Source organism: Epinephelus fuscoguttatus, linkage group LG7, assembly GCF_011397635.1.
Source record: "Epinephelus fuscoguttatus linkage group LG7, E.fuscoguttatus.final_Chr_v1".
Lineage (NCBI taxonomy): Eukaryota > Metazoa > Chordata > Actinopteri > Perciformes > Serranidae > Epinephelus > Epinephelus fuscoguttatus.
In genome coordinates, this window is record NC_064758.1 from 19,619,879 (window position 1) to 19,638,489 (window position 18,611).

Below are 18,611 nucleotides of genomic sequence, written 5' to 3' on the forward strand. Positions count from 1 at the left end.
CAATGACGGTTCATTTATGAGAAAAGGGGGTGTGAAATAAGAAAATGGAACATTACCCTGAAGGGCTATTTGAAAATAAATAATTGCAAAGGTGAAACAAAAGCTGTTTAAGAGGCAGGCACTCCCTCTCTGTTTCCTTGTAAAAGACTATTGGCCAAAAAAAGGGCTGCTTTGTTACATATACTGGTGCAATGGACATCAGCTTTATACATATACTGCACACATGCATCCAGAGGCACAGCTTATATGTCGTCATCTCCTCAAATCAACTCATCCAGATGATTGCATAGGTTTCGTCAAAGCAGCAAACGACACTAAAAAAGCAGATCGACTGAAAATGTTCCAGTCAACAACATCTTTCTACTGCACCCAGCATATTCACCACAGTAGCCAATGGATTGTGACCTAATCCTGAAGACTGGCTTTAATGGAGGCCTTAGCTATCACCCACGGGAAAAAAAATGAAGCTTGCAACTTACGCAGTTTGATTCTGAAAATCACATAAGACCTGATTAACGGAGGATAAATGCCACGGATGCTCACATTAAAGCATAAATATTCATGATGGAGGGCAGAAGAGAAAAAAGTAATATTTATGTCAGATGAAAGTATATAACGTTGAATAATTTACCACAGAGGCCATCTATAATTCATCTGGTTCGATCCTATGATTAAAGCATTTGAATGTGTTCGCCAGGGGTGTTTACATGTTCAGTCTGAAGCATGTTTAACACAAGAAAAAGTCCCTTTACTGGAGGGGGGAGCGGGGGTCCTCAGCATCCTTTTGAAAAGAAAAAACAGCTGACAAGGGATATCCCCCCCCTTTCCTCGTCAAGATTTTCTGTTCAAAACCTGCACCCCCCACCACCACCCTCCATCCCTTCCACTTCCTTTTTCGCTTTGCCGATCATAACGAATGAAAATGTGCAGCTCCGAGTTTCTTGCTCCCTTTCTTGGCTCACTTTGAGGCAATGAAATCTTTGAGTTGTGCAGCTGAATGGATATTAAAGGAGCTGTGCCGCAAAGGTCTGGGTGTTAAGGAGGCAGCAGCGCTCTGTATTTATAAATGTTGCATGTATAGACTCTGGCCTTGCTCCGACTGCACTGTCTCAGCTTCCTCGGCCTCTAACCGGGCTAATTATCACTCTAATAAAAGAATGCTTTGCTATTATGAAAAAATAATCAGGGACTATTGAGAGCGGCACACAAGGAGAATTAGTCATTTCACCATTTCATTGCTGTTTATGTGAGTTTAAAGCTTCAGTAGAGTGTCGAAAGATCAATCATTTTTGGAAATGTTTTAAAAGACTGAACTTTACATGACACAAACGTGTGAAACCTTCAGAGAAAATGTTCTGCGTGCTGACTCGCTGGCTGACTTCCAGACCTCCGACCACAGAGACTAATAGCCTACCACAGCGCTTGACTTGCACGATCACAGAGGGCCGCAGCTAAAAGGGGACAGACAGACAAAAAAAAAATAAATGTACTCACTGAGTGCATAGGCCCCGAGAGGAGGTGGGTGTCCTGACCCAGCATGTTGGACATCATGAGGGCGGGCAGCTCGGGGTAGGAGTAGGTGTTGAGCAGGCCGTTGTGAGGCAGGGAATGGAAGGGGTAACCTGACTCGTGCTCCATGAGGTGCAGCAGAGAGGGGTCGGCGTGGTTGGGGGGTGTGATGGGGGGGATCTCGTAGTCTTCATCCCCTGCTCCTCCTCCTCCTCCTCCGCCTCCTCCGCCGCTGCTGCCTCTGCCCTGACTGGAGTAGCTCTGGAAAGACAGAGACAAGATTCTTTTAGAAGAGGATAAAACTGCAATCGCAGCAACCTTTACTCATTTACATTTTTTTGCTTAAAGAAGGCAAGATGGTCTTTTCATAATACTGGGTTGTCTATGCAGTCATGTGTCTTTGTGATCATGCATACACTGTGCCACATTGGACCAATAAACACTCATGCTAGTTGGAAACAGGATGTGAACTTGGCTGTTTTTACCACAGGAAACAATATGGCAGCCAGCTGGTTATTAAATATCTTAAATCATAGTTAAACATTTTAGGTGAGAAACAGGCAATGGAGTAACAGAATCTCGGTTCATATTTGATCAGCACTGCTTAGTTTCACCGTTTGATCTTTACAGAATACAGGAAACAGTATGGCGCCCACTTCCTGTTCACAAATTCTTGTATTCCAGCCAAACTGAAATATGTTTCTGAAGACATCTTAGGCAAGAAATTTGCTAAACAGTCACAAAATCTTGGTTTATATTTAATCAGCACTGCCTACTTTTACAATTTAAGTTTGGTCTGAGTTTGAGAGACAGAGAAAGAGAGGGGCGGGTTTCTTTTTTGATTTGCATCTGGACTCTTTTTGTCTGTGGTGGCAAACAAAAATGCAGAAGTACAATCTGAAGTTCAATCACCATCCCAGGAGCCTGCAAAAATCTGCAGGCTGATTTGAGCTGAGAGATGTGCAGAAAGATCCAGGTGCAGTTCATTTAGACATACGACCCACACTGTCATGATACAATTCATTGAGGTATCCCTTTAATTTTCACAGCTGCTAAAGGATAATTTATTGCAACAAAGGAAAATACCAGGACTGGTCACACACAGACAGTTTCATATGTATGGGCAAAATAGAGTCTATAACCCACCTACTGTAATTTGCATATCTTTGGAACGTGGGAGGAAGCACGTGAACACAACACGAGAGCATGAGAACATTGTACCTGTGTCTCAAAACGACGCTGCATTTAGTTAGAGCGTAAACAAAATAAGAATCGACACTCAAATGCCTGAGAAAAAAACATGCCCACCTGACAACCTCACTGCCATGAAACATTCTCAGGGCAAACTGAAGTTCAGTAACAATGCCGGAGAGACACAGCTAACAAAGGATGTTCCAGAGTAATTAAAAAGCCTCATAATTGGCTTTTAAATGCACCTGTTGATTTTTGTTGTTCAGATGTGTGTGTCTGCAGCAGACACTGAGCCGTGGCAGTCAATTCAGGCTGTTTTGCTGGAAATAAAATAATTAGAAATGCAAATTGTTGCGCTTACAAAAGTGTAAAGAATTAATTCAACACAAACATACACAGCAAATTAATTAGAGTTAGACAACAACAGCTGCTGTACAGAATAATTTGCTTCAGAAATCTTGACAGCTTTAAAGCAACAAACTGTCAGCCTGCACGCCTTTAAAATACAGTTAATCAAATTCATTATGTGGAAAAACACCATTGACACTCACTTAGTAGTTATTTTATAATCCCGTAATTATAATGCCAATCATATGTTTTTTTTAGAAATAGAAAAACTGGACTAAACAAACCCCACATTCCTAATTATGAAACCTATCCAAAGTGTCCAAATGATCCACAGCAGGTAAAAAAGGACAGATTTTATGGTACTAATAAGTTGACACATGAGCGGAGCCTGTGCTTGTCTTTTCCAGGGCCTATCTTGACATAATATTGCGCTGAGAAATATGGTTTTGTGCTCTCAAAAAGCATACTGAGGGTATTCACCAGGGAATGAAAAGCAATTTTGTCAGAGGCAATCTGATGCCAACTCCCCTTTATAATGACTGAAGAAAATTAATCATCACAAATAATATTCCAGTGTCAGCCATTCAAGAGCTTTTTAATAGAATTTTTATTATTCATGTCTCGTGGTACACATCAACTAGTCCGTTCTGCAACATTTCAGAAATCAATTCAATATCATCTTCGTGTAGGCTGTCATCTCGCCTGCCAGTGCAGCAATTCATCTTGCAAACAAATACTTTTAGCAAACAAATGGCAAGAAGCGTCGAGGAACAGCTACAATGTCCCCACTAGCAGAGCTGGTGCTTGAAGATAGGATAAAAGTCTCATAATGTGCACTATCATTAGGGAGAAAATAATAATAATAAAAGGGAGTATGTTTACTATCAGGGGGTGATGTGCTGTTTTCTCTTCCCATAACACTCACTCTTGGTGCTTGCTCAGAAATATTATCACTGACAATTCCTTTTCCCACGATAAAGGTTTTGCAAATGTGTCTCCGTCGTCTGACATTTATTCTTGTTGTCATATGTTATTATTGTTAACAAGCATATGCGCTAGGTTTAATTCAGTAAACAAATAAAAACAAATCTCACTGGTTTGTGCTTCTGTGACAAAAATGCCACAAATTTGCTCTTTCAGCTTCTCAAATGTGTTTGTGGCTTTTCTATGATAATAAACTGCATATCTTTGTGTTTTTAAACAAAACAAGATATTTGCAGATGTGGGCTCTTTCTTACTATTTTATAAACTGAGAGATTAATCAACTAATTGAGAGAATCATCAGCAGATTTAATGAATTATCATGTCTGTCCTCCAGTCTGAATGAGAAAATACGTGGTCGAAACAACACATATGAGCATTTCTGTTCTGGCACAGCATTGCAAGAATTATTCATGTGACTGTCGATTTATCTTCCAGCACTACGGAGAAGATTTGATTAGGCTTAGAAGAAATAATTGGTTAGGGTTAGGGGACGATCATTGTCAGAGACAGTGGTGCACCTAGAATTTTTCAAAGGGGGACCAGATGGGGCCACTGAAAATTCTGGGGTGGCACATCACAACCAAAAGTCCTAACTGAATTTCTGGGGTGCGATTATGCAATTGTAGTATACAGACTAGTTGAAAACGATGTCAATATGGACAGTTAAAGAATTGCATACTAATACACTGTGGTTTCTTATTTTTACAGTTAATGTCACTAATTATCTGATGTGCACAGATTAATACTGCTGCAGTTGAAATACTGAGTCCCTTTACAATCCTGTTTAAATATGTGAACTGCATATACAAGTGCTAGTGATTCATTGTTTTTCAAATAGGCTATAGAGGTCCTTTTCCTTAACAAAAGGCAAATTTACAGCTTTAATTTGAAGGAGTACATTGATTGAAAGGAACAAAACAGGGGGGACTCGTAGGTACCCATGGAACTTTTTTAAATTCAGATATCTTGAGATTAGAGTACAAGGGACCCCTTTTTCTGTGGTATTATCCCCTCGACTTGGTTAGCATTGTCACCTCACAGGACAGGAAGAGAGTTCCTGATTCAAACCCTGGGGTGAGGAAGACCTTCTATGCAGAGTTTGCATGTTCTCTCTGTGTCAGTGTGGGTTTTCGTCTGGGTACTCCGGCTTCCTCCCACGGTCCAAAGACATGCACGTTAGGCCAATTGGTGACTCTAAATTGGCCGTAGGTGTGAATGTGAGCATGACTGGTTGTCTGTCTCTGTGTGTCAGCCCTGTGATAGCCTGGCGGCCTGTCCAGGGTGTACCCCAACTCTTGCCCAGCTGGGATAGGCTCAAGCCCCCCCAACACAGAATGAGCGGTTGCAGAAAATAAATTAATCAATGTTCCCTTGCTAAAATTTAGCATAACCTTGGACCTTAATTTAGCCTCCTACCAACGGGAACTGCGCATTGGTTCGACAGTCCATTGGTCCGGCATCCCATTGTAAACTGATTGTTCCGAAGTCCGTTCTGAAATCATCATGATGCCCTGTGGTTAAGGTCTGGTTAGGTTTAGGCACAAAAACCACTTGGTTAGGGTCAGGAAAAGATCATGGTGTGGGTTAAAATGAAAAAGAAAGTGAAAACACATAAGCCGTGAGCCTGCTCCGCCTCAAGCCGGTCGTGGCGCACCATACGCCCGCCGTGAGCCGTTCGGCACTGCGGACAGTCGGACTAAAGGGATGTCGAACCAATGACATGGACCCCCTACCAACAAGCAATGCTGACATGGTTGGTACCAATGGATGCCTTAGGTTGTCTAGTTTCACAAAGTACTACTACCTTCACTCACTTAAAAAAAATGTGGGTGCCACAGCTTCTTAAAGACAGTAATTAATCCTGAGTTTATGTGTTAATTGATCATTTATCTCTTGTTATATGCCAGTTATATGTCAATAAATAAATAAATCAGAGTATTTTTTTTACATCAAAATCCCTAACTTTTCTCTTTCTTTAAATGGGTATAAAATGTTTGACTCATCCTGCACCCAGGGGCATTTACAAAAGTTTACTCTCTTGAATCTTTGGACGACTAGCTTGCCACACTCGCCATATAAAACCACACTTCACTGTTTGTTGGTGGTAGTAGCTAACAGAGCAACATGGAGTGAGTTAGGAAGAGATGTGTGTCCAGATATCAGTAAGCAAAGTCCTTGTTTTCATTTTCAAAACAGTGTGACTGAGGTTTAATTTATTCATCTCTCCCTCATCCTCCTCCTGATCTAACAGTGAGGGAGGTGTGCGTGGAGCTGCTCAGCAGGCTGCTCAGGATTGGACTTCACTGTAGCTCTGCATCACGCTAAACACTAAGCCCGCCTGCTTTTTAGCGGTGCAATCAAATGCGAAGGAAGGGATTTAAATCTCTGTTGTAACTCTACACTGATCAAATACTTTCACTGGGAAATACGTCACAGCACAGAAGCTAAAGATGCTCTAACTTCTGTTTGATGGGGACTTTAAGAGGCTGGAATTGGAGAATTTTGACTTTTTTCTTCTTAAAAAATTGTCAAACTAATTATTTGATCATCACATTACTTTGTGATTAATTTAATAACTTACAGCTAATATCAACTCATTTATTAATGTCACAGCTCTACTCTAAATACTCATATGCACATACAGGATGGGCACTACTTGGGGATAAAGGGCTTGTAAGCTCGACTGTGGGGTACAACCCTTTCTAATCGCTGTAAAGAGAAATAAAAGACGAGCAGAGGCTTGTTTGGCGAGAATGAGTAATTTAACACGTTGATGTATGTACCCAGATTTAAACGCAGTCAGAGGCTATTTTTACGACCGTGCCTTCCATCGCTTTGGTGATTTTTTTTTTTTTCTTTACAGCTTCTTATGATGCCCTTGGAGATAAGACACGGGACAAGGACATCACAAGTTTAATATTTTCAAACATAGATAAATAATTCATAAATATACTGTCTTTCAGGACATGGAGGAGAGTGGATAAAAGAGAGAGGGGTCAAAAAAAAAAAACACCAAATGTTGATTCAGCCTTCTCTCTCTCTCTCTCTCTCTCTCTCTCTGACCTTCACCCCCCTCACTCCCTCCTAGAGGTGAAATTTAAGCAAATCTGTCATTTTTCTTGACAAGGACGTTACTACTTTGGACCTTTGAAGAATCTACAAATCAATTCTTTCCTTATTTTCTCTCTGTAACTTCAACACCACAGCTCCTTTTGTGCATCAGTTGCGATTCAACATCAAAACACCATATTGCTTTAACATAGTTTATAGATGTGAGATGTTGCTCCGAGGCACACTGACTATCATCACACATAAAGCAGACCCTGGTTCTTTGGAAGAAAAAAAAAAAAAAAAAAAGAATGGAGAGAGATGATTCAGCCCATGGGAACAGAATTGAGTTTCTATCTATGGAAGATCCAGACTGACAAAATGTATATGACTTGTGATGTTTTACAATGGGATCACTTAAACACAAACAAACATTCAAAACTGGGCTGAAGAAGAATCTGAAGGATGCTTTTAACTATACCCACTGTTTGCTCTGAACCTTGGATACAATTATTAACATTAGCAGCGTTAAATCAATAAAGCATTGAGGTGAAACGATTGACATTCAGTCCTTCTTAACTTACTCCAACACCTAATAAAGGCTGCATAGTTCCTTTTTTATTACTTTGAAATTATCTGATTTATTTGGTAAATGAACTGCATTTTATTAGAACAAACCTTTGCTTTTCCTTACCTCTGTCATATAAGTCATGTTACAAGGTTGGATGTTCAACGTGGCCAAAAATGCAAATAATGAAGCAATTGTATGTAAAAGAAATTTTTTTCTACTTTTGGGACAAGCTGATGTCAGATTGCGACGGATTCCTTCATTTGGTCATCTGCTCCGGGCGCGCTACTGCAAGTGTTTACCTCACATAAAATAATGGACTTAGCTACCGTGATGTCACCCTTTGGTTTGTGGATGAGTTTGGCATTTTGGCTGTGGCCATCTTGATTTTTTGGAGCCAGAAGTGACAAAATTTGGACAATAAGATGGACCTGTCACTCAAAGCGGCTCCGCCCAAAAATTCACCCCTTGTCCAGTTGTCATGAATGTTTAAGTTAGCTTTAGAGACCAAAACTGCTTTTTGTACCAGGCTGCCACGAAAAATAAAGGCATTTCAATTTTTGCACAAACCCTACAGTGTGCCTTGGATTGTTTGTGAAGGAGACTTGCATTTTATATTTTTTGATTGAGAGTACACTTTACTTATGTAAGGAGCCCTTCACAAGATGGAATAAACACAGTACACCTGAAGTATCCAAAGAGCACTTGTTTGTGACGACTACTACTAAGACCCAGCAATGCTTCTACTGACTGGATTGACTGGCCTCTGGAGTCAGCCTCAAGTGGCCATTCAATGAACTGCTGCTTGCACTAAACCTACACTGCTACATGTAGCTACATGCAAACATCAGAGAAACATGTAATCTTGTTTACCAATGTTGTTAATTTCTCCCAGATTTTGGATCATATTCCTGCTGGAATATGTCCGATTGTGAAGATTTTAGTTTGGAAGCTTTTATGCATGATTTTTTTTTTTAATAGCAGAAAGCGCCACTATTCTCTATATCAATCATTCCTCCAGCTGCAATTATGGTGCAGAGATGCTGTAAGACCTGGAAATGTTGACCAATGGAGCATTTCAGATAAAAGGTGCGGACAGTAAAATAAAAATAAAGTGTTTTCTGAACACTGAAGCTAGTCGAAACCCAAAATACAAGGGAACCTGAAAATTACCCTAGTACACCATCTTTAAAGATCAGCAGCAGCTGAAAATCTCACTCTTGCTGACCTCCAGTGATTTCACCTTTCTGCAGTGGTGTAGAAGTGTACTCCATGGTGTGTCAGTACATAGTGATGTCACTGTTTGGTGTGGTTACAGGTGTAACAGACTTATGACAAAAAATATGAAAAATATGCTTCCCAGTGTGATGTTGAGAGACAACATAATAATGTATACTTTAAATTGATTTTGTATATAAAGCTTTGTATTGAAATGTGGTTTTTAGGTCAGGTACCATGCAAACACACCCAGTCATACAGTTTGTAGTCCTCTCCTTTGCTTGTAAACCTTTTAGTTTGCAATTTTCGCTTGGTATTCAGACACAGCATATACAAGCTAACATCCTCATGGCATGATAAATTCACAAAAGATTGGGTGCACGGTGAGGCAATTTTTAGCCAAGCAAAGCTAACAGTAACAGCAGAAAGTTCCCCTTGACATGTAAGCTCGTAGGCTGCACAGCCTCTGCAACCAAACAGCTCCACCTTGTCAAGTTATCTCATGTAATTAAGTTATCTTAAGTGGAAACAAATGAATCAGCTCAGCTAAAAGTTTTCTTGACACAAATGGCTGGGAAGATGAGATGAAGTCATTAGCTTGGCGATGGAGTCATTCGTGGCCTATGAGGTGTTTAGTGGAAGACAGCTCATCTGGGAACAATGATGTGTTCGTCAAAGGGAGGAGAATGAAAATGTTGCACAGTACACCAGAGAGCCTGTCATGGCTGATGGGGGGCAAATTGTCCAAAGACAAGAGCTGTCTGTCTTTGATGGACTTCGTTATTACAGCTTCTGTGACTGACACACTCAAAGTGCTTCCTGTAACACGAAACACCGATACGGTTAGAAAAGTAACTAATCAGAGAAAAACAACCATTTTTTGCGTCATAAAGCCGTATAACTTTGAATGAGTATGAAGTGTCCTATAGAAAGTCATCCAGCCATATGCTACTTTGTGAAAAAAATGACAGAGCAGCATGAATTTGGCGACAAACAACAGCTGGCCATGCATACATAAAGGCCGTCACGTCCACTCTGTGTATTCCAGATAGACGGATGGCAACAGTAAATCTTTAAAACATCTTATGGGGAATTTCAAAATTCACCTTCAAAGATCAACCTTGCAGAGATGAGAAAGGGCAGAAATCAAACTCATCATCAGCGGGTGTTGAACATTGCTGAGGTGTGCTGCACAAGTGACCATTACAGCGACGGTCTGCAGGGTCCACAAAGGCTATCTGACCCGGCTTTGAAATGACAAGGAACTCCATTTGGGTGATGTATCAAGGGAAGCAGACAGACTAGTACAATGGAAGGAGAATGGAATAGCAAACCCACCGGGCTGACTGACAGCAAGACAGAACTGGGATAAGTGAAGTGTGCAGAGAGGAGGGGGGGGGTTTCGCCATGACGGATAGTAGCTCAGGGTCATTCACAGCACCCGTTGCTAAAGGTGGGCTGTGGTGTGCTTCAACCAATGGCAAAGGAGTGAGCTAACCTCTTCCATGCTCCCCCATGCACTGGTAATTCTCTCAAATGTCACATCAAAATGGATCTCATTTAGGTGGGTAAAAAGGACCTGACTCTCCATTGCAGATGTGGGTGGACCTGTGCTGGATTGTACCTGAACTCTAAAAACACGGCCGCGAAGGAAGTATTTTGAAAAGGTGTGGAAAAAAAGGGCCAAGTGCTGCACATTTATGTCAGTTCAATTTAGAAAAAAAAAATCCCCTCACAGTTATAGATCAAAGATGAAGGGTGAAAAAATATCTCTGATCTTTTTACTGGAACAGAGAGTAATAGAAAATTCTTTAATGTTTGGACCAAAGGCTGTTTTTTTTTTTTTTTTGGCAAAGGGGGCACTACTGTGGTCTCAGACACATTTCCTATTCTTATTCATTAGAGAGAATCGTATAAATAAATAAAATATGTTGTCTCGTAGTCACTCATCCCCCCCAAGGGAACATGGAAGCCCCAGTAATCACATATGGCACAATAGCTCGCCCATAATCCCCTTTATTTTTATTTTCATGATGTCACTCTCTTTAAGCCCCTTGCTTTATGAGTCGCAAACGGAGTGGAGAGGGGCGGAGAGGAGGAGCGGAGAGAGGAGAGGAAAAAGCAAGGGAGGGGTGAAAACAAATGATGTGGATCCCTCATTGTTCTTTCTCTATGCCCTCATTCCAGTCAGGGTAATAAGAGAACATTGTGATTTACTGTCAGTGAAGCGCAAGAGTGCATCAGAGAGAATCCACTGCGGCAGGGGCCATTAAAATAGATTTAACTTCCCACAGTATTAGGCCAGATGTCTACACTTCTATTATATTTCAATCAGCCATGACCTTGGTCTCCATATGATGAGAAAGATCACTGGGAGAGAGGGAAAGAGAGAGTGAAAATACGCACAGAAAACCAATAGAAATATCAAACTACTTAGTCCCACTAAATCCATCTGCTCCGCTGTGCAGCACATACAGAGAGAGGCCGGGACAGAAATAGAGCCAAGGTTTCAAGTTCTCTTAAAAGAGTGTATGAATCATTGAGTGCACTCTTGCTGCTGATAAGTTGCTGTTTTTTGGGGGGGAGCGCAGCTTTTCTGCGGGGTATGTATTTGAGGAGGGACCAAGGGAGTACGCCAAAAAGAGTGGGACACTGGGTCGTTTTGATGTTCTTGAAAGAGTCAGATATCAACAGACCAAAGAAGAATCTGTTTTGCGAACAAGGGAAATGTTTCCCTCTAATATGTTTTCATGCTGCTGTTTACTCACTAATATCTCTCATTTCTCAATAGATCTTTTATATCATTTCTATAAATCCTAACTCTGCGGCAGAGTGCGGATTTCCTTCCATTTCAGCCCCATGCAAGCGGAGCAGAGGTCAAAGCATGTTCTGTTTCAGAGGCTGATGGTAATTGGACTTATTGGCTGACATGGACTGACCTACATAAAGAACTACCGATCCCTGGTTACAACTGTAACTTACAATCCCTCCCAGCATGGGCGTGTATGTTTGTGGTGATGTTCCTCTGATGTTCCTCCAGCATTGTTTTCAGATATTTATGCCCCAGTGCTGGTTTAGAGCTGAAAAACTGTTTTCAGCCTGAATTCATGCCACTGAAATTGTACGCTCTCTTGAAATTTAAATACACACCGTACAATATGTATCTCCACTTCATTCTCGCGACCTTGCCAGCGGCTCCGTGCGGCCTCAAAGAGGGAGTGAGATGTGTGTTGGCGTTTTCAGACCCTCAATTTTCATTTTTCATCCTTTGTCTCAAATGTCCCCCTAACTTTTTCTTGCAGGGAAAAGGATGCAAGGGATGGAGGATGGAGGATAGAGGATAGAAAGAGAAACACTTTCACTGAAGTATAAGAGGGAGGGGGGGGGGGTGTTTGGTGGGGAAGGGGGGGGGGGGGTTGTGAAGTGAGGAAAGTGTTGCAGTTGTGGTGGTGGGGGTATAATGGTGCACTGTGAGTCACTGTTAAGTAACGGTGCCTTTTCACATCAGCATCGCCCACATTGGGTGTGCAGTGCCAGGGTGTACTGAGGTGTCTCTGCCTCGGAGAAAGACAGGGAGAAAGAGAGTGAGGGAAGGGGTGAGGTGGGGTGGAGGGGTGTCAGCTGGTCCTACAGGCCAAACAACATCTGGATTTCTGTTACTGGTGGATTGAAAACACCGTCACATCATCTGTTTGTAACACTTTTATTTCTACTTTTCTAATTCTAAATGAAAAATGTGCTTATTCTAAGGTTTCTACCACCTTTAAATCTATATGCTGAATTTGTTAGCTTAGCTTGAACAAACAAGATATAATGGGTTAATGATTACTGAGCTTCAGAGTTGTTGGTAAGCATTTTTTTTTTACCTTAGGACAGAGCCAGCCTGGCTGTTTCCCCTTTTCCAGGTTGTATGCTTACCTAAGCTAACCAGCTGAATGTCTAGGCACTTTACGTTACTCGACTTGACGATGCATTTACGGTGCTGTTTTCAAACCCTTTCATTTTCTGGTTCAGTGTGGTAGGAACAGGCCAATCTCTGCTCTGACTTGAGCTGGGGAATTTTTGTATTTTGTATTTACTTCTGATGTTGTTCTTCTTGTGTCTTGATGCCTGCTGCAGATCAAATTTCCTTCGGGATGATAATAAAGTTTAAGTTGAAGTGCTGGATTCATATGTAATACACAGACATGAGAATAATAAACAGGTGTATTTCCCAAGATGTTAAACTACACTTTAACATATTTCTAACTTTTTCTACATGCCTTAACAATATCTGCACAGTCAATTGCCTGATTAATTTAACCGTTACGGATTTAAATGACACCACTTTTACTGTATGTTTTTGCTTAAATATGAAGCTACAAGCTTAGCTTAGCATAATGACTGGAAACAGGGGGAAACAGCTAGCATTGCTCTGATTAAAAGTAGCTTAATAAATTAATTAAGAGGTTATATCCTGTATGTGTATGTGTAATCCATCAAAAAAAAATGTACATGGTGCCCTGGTAACTCAGCAGGTAGAGCTTGTACCACTGAGCCTAAGCCCTTACTATAACCTTTGCTTCATGTCCTGTCTCGCCCTCCCCTAAATTATAATGGATCCCACTATTTTTTCAGAAAGGCAGTGGGATGGGATTGTTATTGGCTACTACTCCTCAAGTTGACGCATCAAGGTCGGAGGTACTGTAAGATAGGGTTAGGGTAAAGAGGTCATGGTTAGTGGTATTACTAGCCAATCACAGCACAGTAGGGCTGGATCTGCCAAGAAATGCTGTGGGATCAATGATAACCTAGGATGTATAAAGAGAACTGGATACAGAATTGGAGGCGGGACCTAATTCATTCCTATGAAAGTTACTCAGTGGGGCATGAAGCCAAAAATGTTGAACTGCTGCGCACTGATACAGCCTCCGCATTATTGGGCCCATACAGCAGGCACACCCAAGACTTCCACCAGCCAAGGTGGCTACTTCCAGTTTAGCACTCCGCTAACTTTAATGGGGATAAAGTAATTTAATTGTGCAGCTCCTCTAGACTTTCTAAATGTTATCAGACCAAATGGATCAAAATCTGCTAGCGAAACAGCAGGGGTTGTCCACTGATTTACAGACGTCTTTTCCCAATGTAAGTCTGTAGGAAAAAGTATTTTTGGGCCCAATGGCATCACCTGACAGACCCAGACGTTATGATTCCACTGTTAGGCCACTACGAAAATTGGCTTCAAAGCCCATGGTTAGAGCTAGGACTAGCCAATCACAGCACAGTAGGGCTGAACTTGATAAGAAGTGCTGTGAGATCGATAATGATGCTTCTCCCAGCTTCTTCTGCTTCACCTCTCAATCACAATTAAGCAGAATTACAAAAAAGAAAAACAAAAAAAGGTGTTAAACAGCATGTTGTGATTTTATGGGTGATTATTTGTCAGACTTCTTGTCTTTATGCTAAAGTAACAGGCTGCTGGATTTAGCCTCATTTGTTTAGCATACAGACACTAGAGAGGAATCTTCTCATCTAACTCTTGGCAAGAAAGTGAATGAGCGCATTTAAGAAAATGTCAAACTAGTTCTTGAAGTTGTCATACTTCCCAGTTTGCATTGTATTTGAGCCAGAGAGTCTTCCTTGTTTGTAATTTTAAGAAAGTTAATGTTCTTATGTGCCACATGGTCTTCTCATTGATCAATATCCACTTCAACCTCTTCCTGTACTCTGTGTGACACAAATGTTACAGTCATTGATCAGCACCGATCCTAATGTGTTTTACATTAACTTAATTTCTTAAGTTCACTGAAGTTGGCTCATGATTTAAGTGAGTTTTGCATTAGAACAACTAATGAATAAATTAGTCACTTAACTCAAAATCTTAAGGAAGCCAAGTCACTTAGAGCTTCTTTTTTTTTTTTTTTTTTACAGTGTAGTTAATACATTGGATGAGATGTGTATTATTGCTCTGTGTATGTGCACACATGCTTTGGCAACATCTTTTTTGATCAATACATAATGCCACTAAAGCCTCACTGAACTGAGCTGAAGTGAACTAAGGACGTATGAGTCGTGGGTATGAAGTTGATGTGTGTGTCAGAGCCATACATTTTCAGGTGAAAGGAGTCGGGTGGGTGAATGTGGGTGAAAAACCAGAGAGACAAGGAGAAAGACGGAGAATAAGAGAGAGTGAGGGACTGTCAGAGTTAAGAAATACACAGAAATAAACAGACAGAAACAAAAAGATGAGGACAAAGAGAGATCGAGAGAGAGAGAGCGCCTGTATCCATCAAGTGAGGTTTCTATTCTAATCTCTACCATCAGCCACTGTTCTCTTGCAGCCGGCCAAATCGATAGAGACGCGCGGCTCAGCAAGACACCTGGAAACAGAAAACACAGCGGCACAAACAGGCTGAAACTTGCTGCTTCTCCGAAGACCAGTGGCCCCTGAGCTTCCTCTGCTGCGCAGGAACATAATGCAACAAGTACAACACCAGAAAGGCAGACACACACAAAATGACTTTCCCTCTTCCTGACTGGCTTGTTTTCCCTTTCAAACTCCATCCCTAACCGGCTATTTCTCTAAATCTACCCCTGTTTTGTCTCTAATTTTCCCTAATCTAACATATATACACACGGACATGCTTCCACATAGACTGATTATAGGGTGAGGAGAAGCCAGCCAAAACACACAGAAATATACATGGAGGTACAAGTCTGCACAATCACTCAGACAGTTCAGGCCTGATATGAATCTAAATGAAGAGCACTAATTGTCCTTTAGACAGAATTAGAATATGTGTGGGTGTGGTTAGAGGCAGCCATTTTGGTTTGGCTGTGATCATTCTCATGCAGCTATTATAGTGCTGCAGAAATATACACTGCAGTCAGCATTATTTGGCATGCATGATAGCCTGATAATGAACTGTAATTTTCACCTTATTATTCAGCCTGAAACCATGTTCGCGTGAGCCATCTTCGCTTTATTTCACCCTCAGTGGTGACTGACGTCTGCAGGAACAATTGTTGGAGCACATTTTTCACATTTATGGCAGAAATATGCTGATTTGAAACTTGTATTTTTGTAAGCCTAATTACAACAACAAAAAGACAATGTCCCATTGTTGAAGGTATATGATGCAGGAACAGTATCGTCACTGAAAATGAAAGTAAAAGCCAACGCCATATCCACTCTCATTTTGGAACGAGCTTTGTCTGCTTAGGTTGGGAATACACTGTAAGATTTGAGCCTGATTTTTGACCCGCTTAACACATGTTAGAGGTGGACTGAACTTAAGCTTTGTAGGGTGCAGGGTACATACAGGGGGAACAAGGACTGACCATGGCCTGACCAGCTGCTCCCAACCAGCCACCAGACAATAAGATGAATTTCTGGCATGTCAGAGATTTTAGTCAGCCGTCGTCAGGCTCAGCTGACGCAGAGTTGCGAGTCGATTCCCTAAGGCCAGTGCCGTTTTTTGATCATTCCATCAGCTGTACAGAGTAGCCAATACCCAGCTAGTTTGTTAGTGCTGCTAACTTGCTAACTTGTGTGTGTGAGAGAGAAGGAATCAAAACTTGGACCCATTTTTGCTTTGATGGACTTTCAAGCTCTTCTTGGGACATCTCTCACTACATTTTTGTCAACCGTACCTCCACTAGCAAACAAACTTCTATCTGCCCACAGTCCCAGAGCTTTCAAACATTATCTTTATTCACAATTGCCACTGCAAAGACCAGCATGCAGGGGCCACTGTTGGACTATTTTATTGTGTATTCTACACATGCAGTTTGAGCACTCAGGTTGTGCCTTGACGATCAGACCGTACAGTGTGAGCAAATAAATTGTGAGCTCTGGCTTCACATCACAGAAGACTAAATAATACAGTGGGAGCGGGAATTAAACAACATTTCTAAAACAGGCTCAAAGTGTACATTGCATGTCAAGCTTCGGTGTTTTGCCTCACTGTATCTGTGGTTTTTCACCGCGATTTTTGTAGCTGCCGCTTAGATGTGTGCTTCTTATGGTCCAGTCACTACCACACACTTCTAGTTGGCCATAAATGATTACTTTTGTATGAGTCTATATTTATTTTTTTAGGGAATTCTTGCATAGTAGAAAGCTCTGACAGACCTGCGTGTATTTGAAGTGGTGATAAAATCTGTTGCCTTAGGCTTCTGAAACAGGTCTATGTGAGATGTGAGTGATTCAAACTCTGTATGGCTCACAAGACCATTCTTTAGTCAATCAAGATAGCGGAGATGTTTAATAATCTCTAATTCAACAAACTATCCCCTCAGTATCTTTGTGCGTAGGCAGGTATAATCAACGCTGGCTCATCAACAAAATAATACGCCCCCACTTTTGCATATTGGCTAAAATCTCAACAGATGAACCAAATGGAAAACATCAATACCATCAAAACGTCTGAGAGTTCCATATGTGCGGCTCGTACGCATATCTTGTACAGAAACCATAGAGTATTCAAAGCCTTGAAAACATCTTGTTTGAATGGACAGATTGTGTCCAAGCATACAGTAAACGGCCCCTTTAAAGCTGTTTCTGATTAGCGGTTTTCTCTTTTTAAAAGCCCAGAGATGTTATGTGTAATGCAATCTCCAGTCAAACTGCTACCTCAGTGCGTACGCTGTGGAAGACCCCAGACATGCAAACAAAGGAGTCTCTGTTCTGGCTACATGCACCTTTTTCACAGGCACACATCATGTCAAGGTTCGGGTGGGCATCTCAGCGCAGTGTTAAAACTTGCATTAAGGAATACAGGCTCCTTCTTTCCCAATAGGATAAAGGTCCTTCTGCAGTGCCACAGAGGAGAAACAGTGGATATGCTACTACCCTGCATCTTAGCATCTTTTTCTACACTGACACAACTCCACACACACAAAAATAATATATAGGCACCAGGATGTAGGCATGTATTCAGCACATTCGTTAGACAGTAATCACCATTTCAAATTAACGCAGAGAACGATTCCATATTTGAACCTCAAATTTGTCTGATTTCACTTCAAAAGCAATCTGTATGTGACAAACCACTGCACAGCTAATGCACGCAATTAGGCGTCAATTAAGAAATGATCGACTCGCATGCACAGCGAGCAGTCAGAGTGATGGATTTTGTATGACGCATAGAGAAAATGAGGACGTTCCTTGGATGTGGTGGCTTTGAAGATATTTATAAGTTAACCTCTTCAGACCCTTTGGCAGGTTAACCACTGCAAATGCATGGCTTGAACCCAAGTACTGCTGAAATCCACAGAAATGATTAATTCTGGTCAAGATCCCAACACCAGAGGACATGCTAAATTATAAGGAAATATGTATAAATGTATGCACCAGACAAGCAGGATGTAATGATTTGGCAAGCTCTAACAATAGAGGAGGTTTCAGGATGTTTATGTTGTCAAACTTATGAAAAGTTGTGCCTAGAAATAAAGATCAGTGCTAACCACTCAGTTTTTTTTTGCCATGAGGGCTGCAACTATGCAACCTTCAACTCAAGAGTGAGGGCAACCATCCTACCTCTTCCAAATTTTTAAATTAAATCTGTTGTGTTAAAAAAAAAAATCGCATGCCAAACAGTGAACTCTGTGTTTGGAGGACTATTCAGAACTGGTGCGTAAGCTTCTATTTGACGGCGCTGACAGAGCATCAACGGCAACTGGCATGTTTTGAAAAGACCAAATTGCCTTATCCACTAAGAAGGTATTTGTTGCCACAACAGTGCAAACCTGGAGTGGATGTCGA

At 41.3% G+C, this 18,611-nt stretch overlaps 1 protein-coding gene across 3 annotated transcripts in view; it reads right to left on the minus strand.

The window, feature by feature from the left end:
- LOC125892227 (thymocyte selection-associated high mobility group box protein TOX-like) overlaps positions 1-18,611 on the minus strand; it is a 102,596-nt gene that overhangs the window by 31,081 nt on the left and 52,904 nt on the right. For all 3 annotated transcript variants that reach the window (XM_049582075.1, XM_049582074.1, XM_049582073.1), the window contains one exon: positions 1,495-1,770. In XM_049582075.1, coding sequence (XP_049438032.1) covers positions 1,495-1,770 — 276 coding nt within the window. The remainder of the gene's footprint in view (positions 1-1,494; positions 1,771-18,611) is intronic.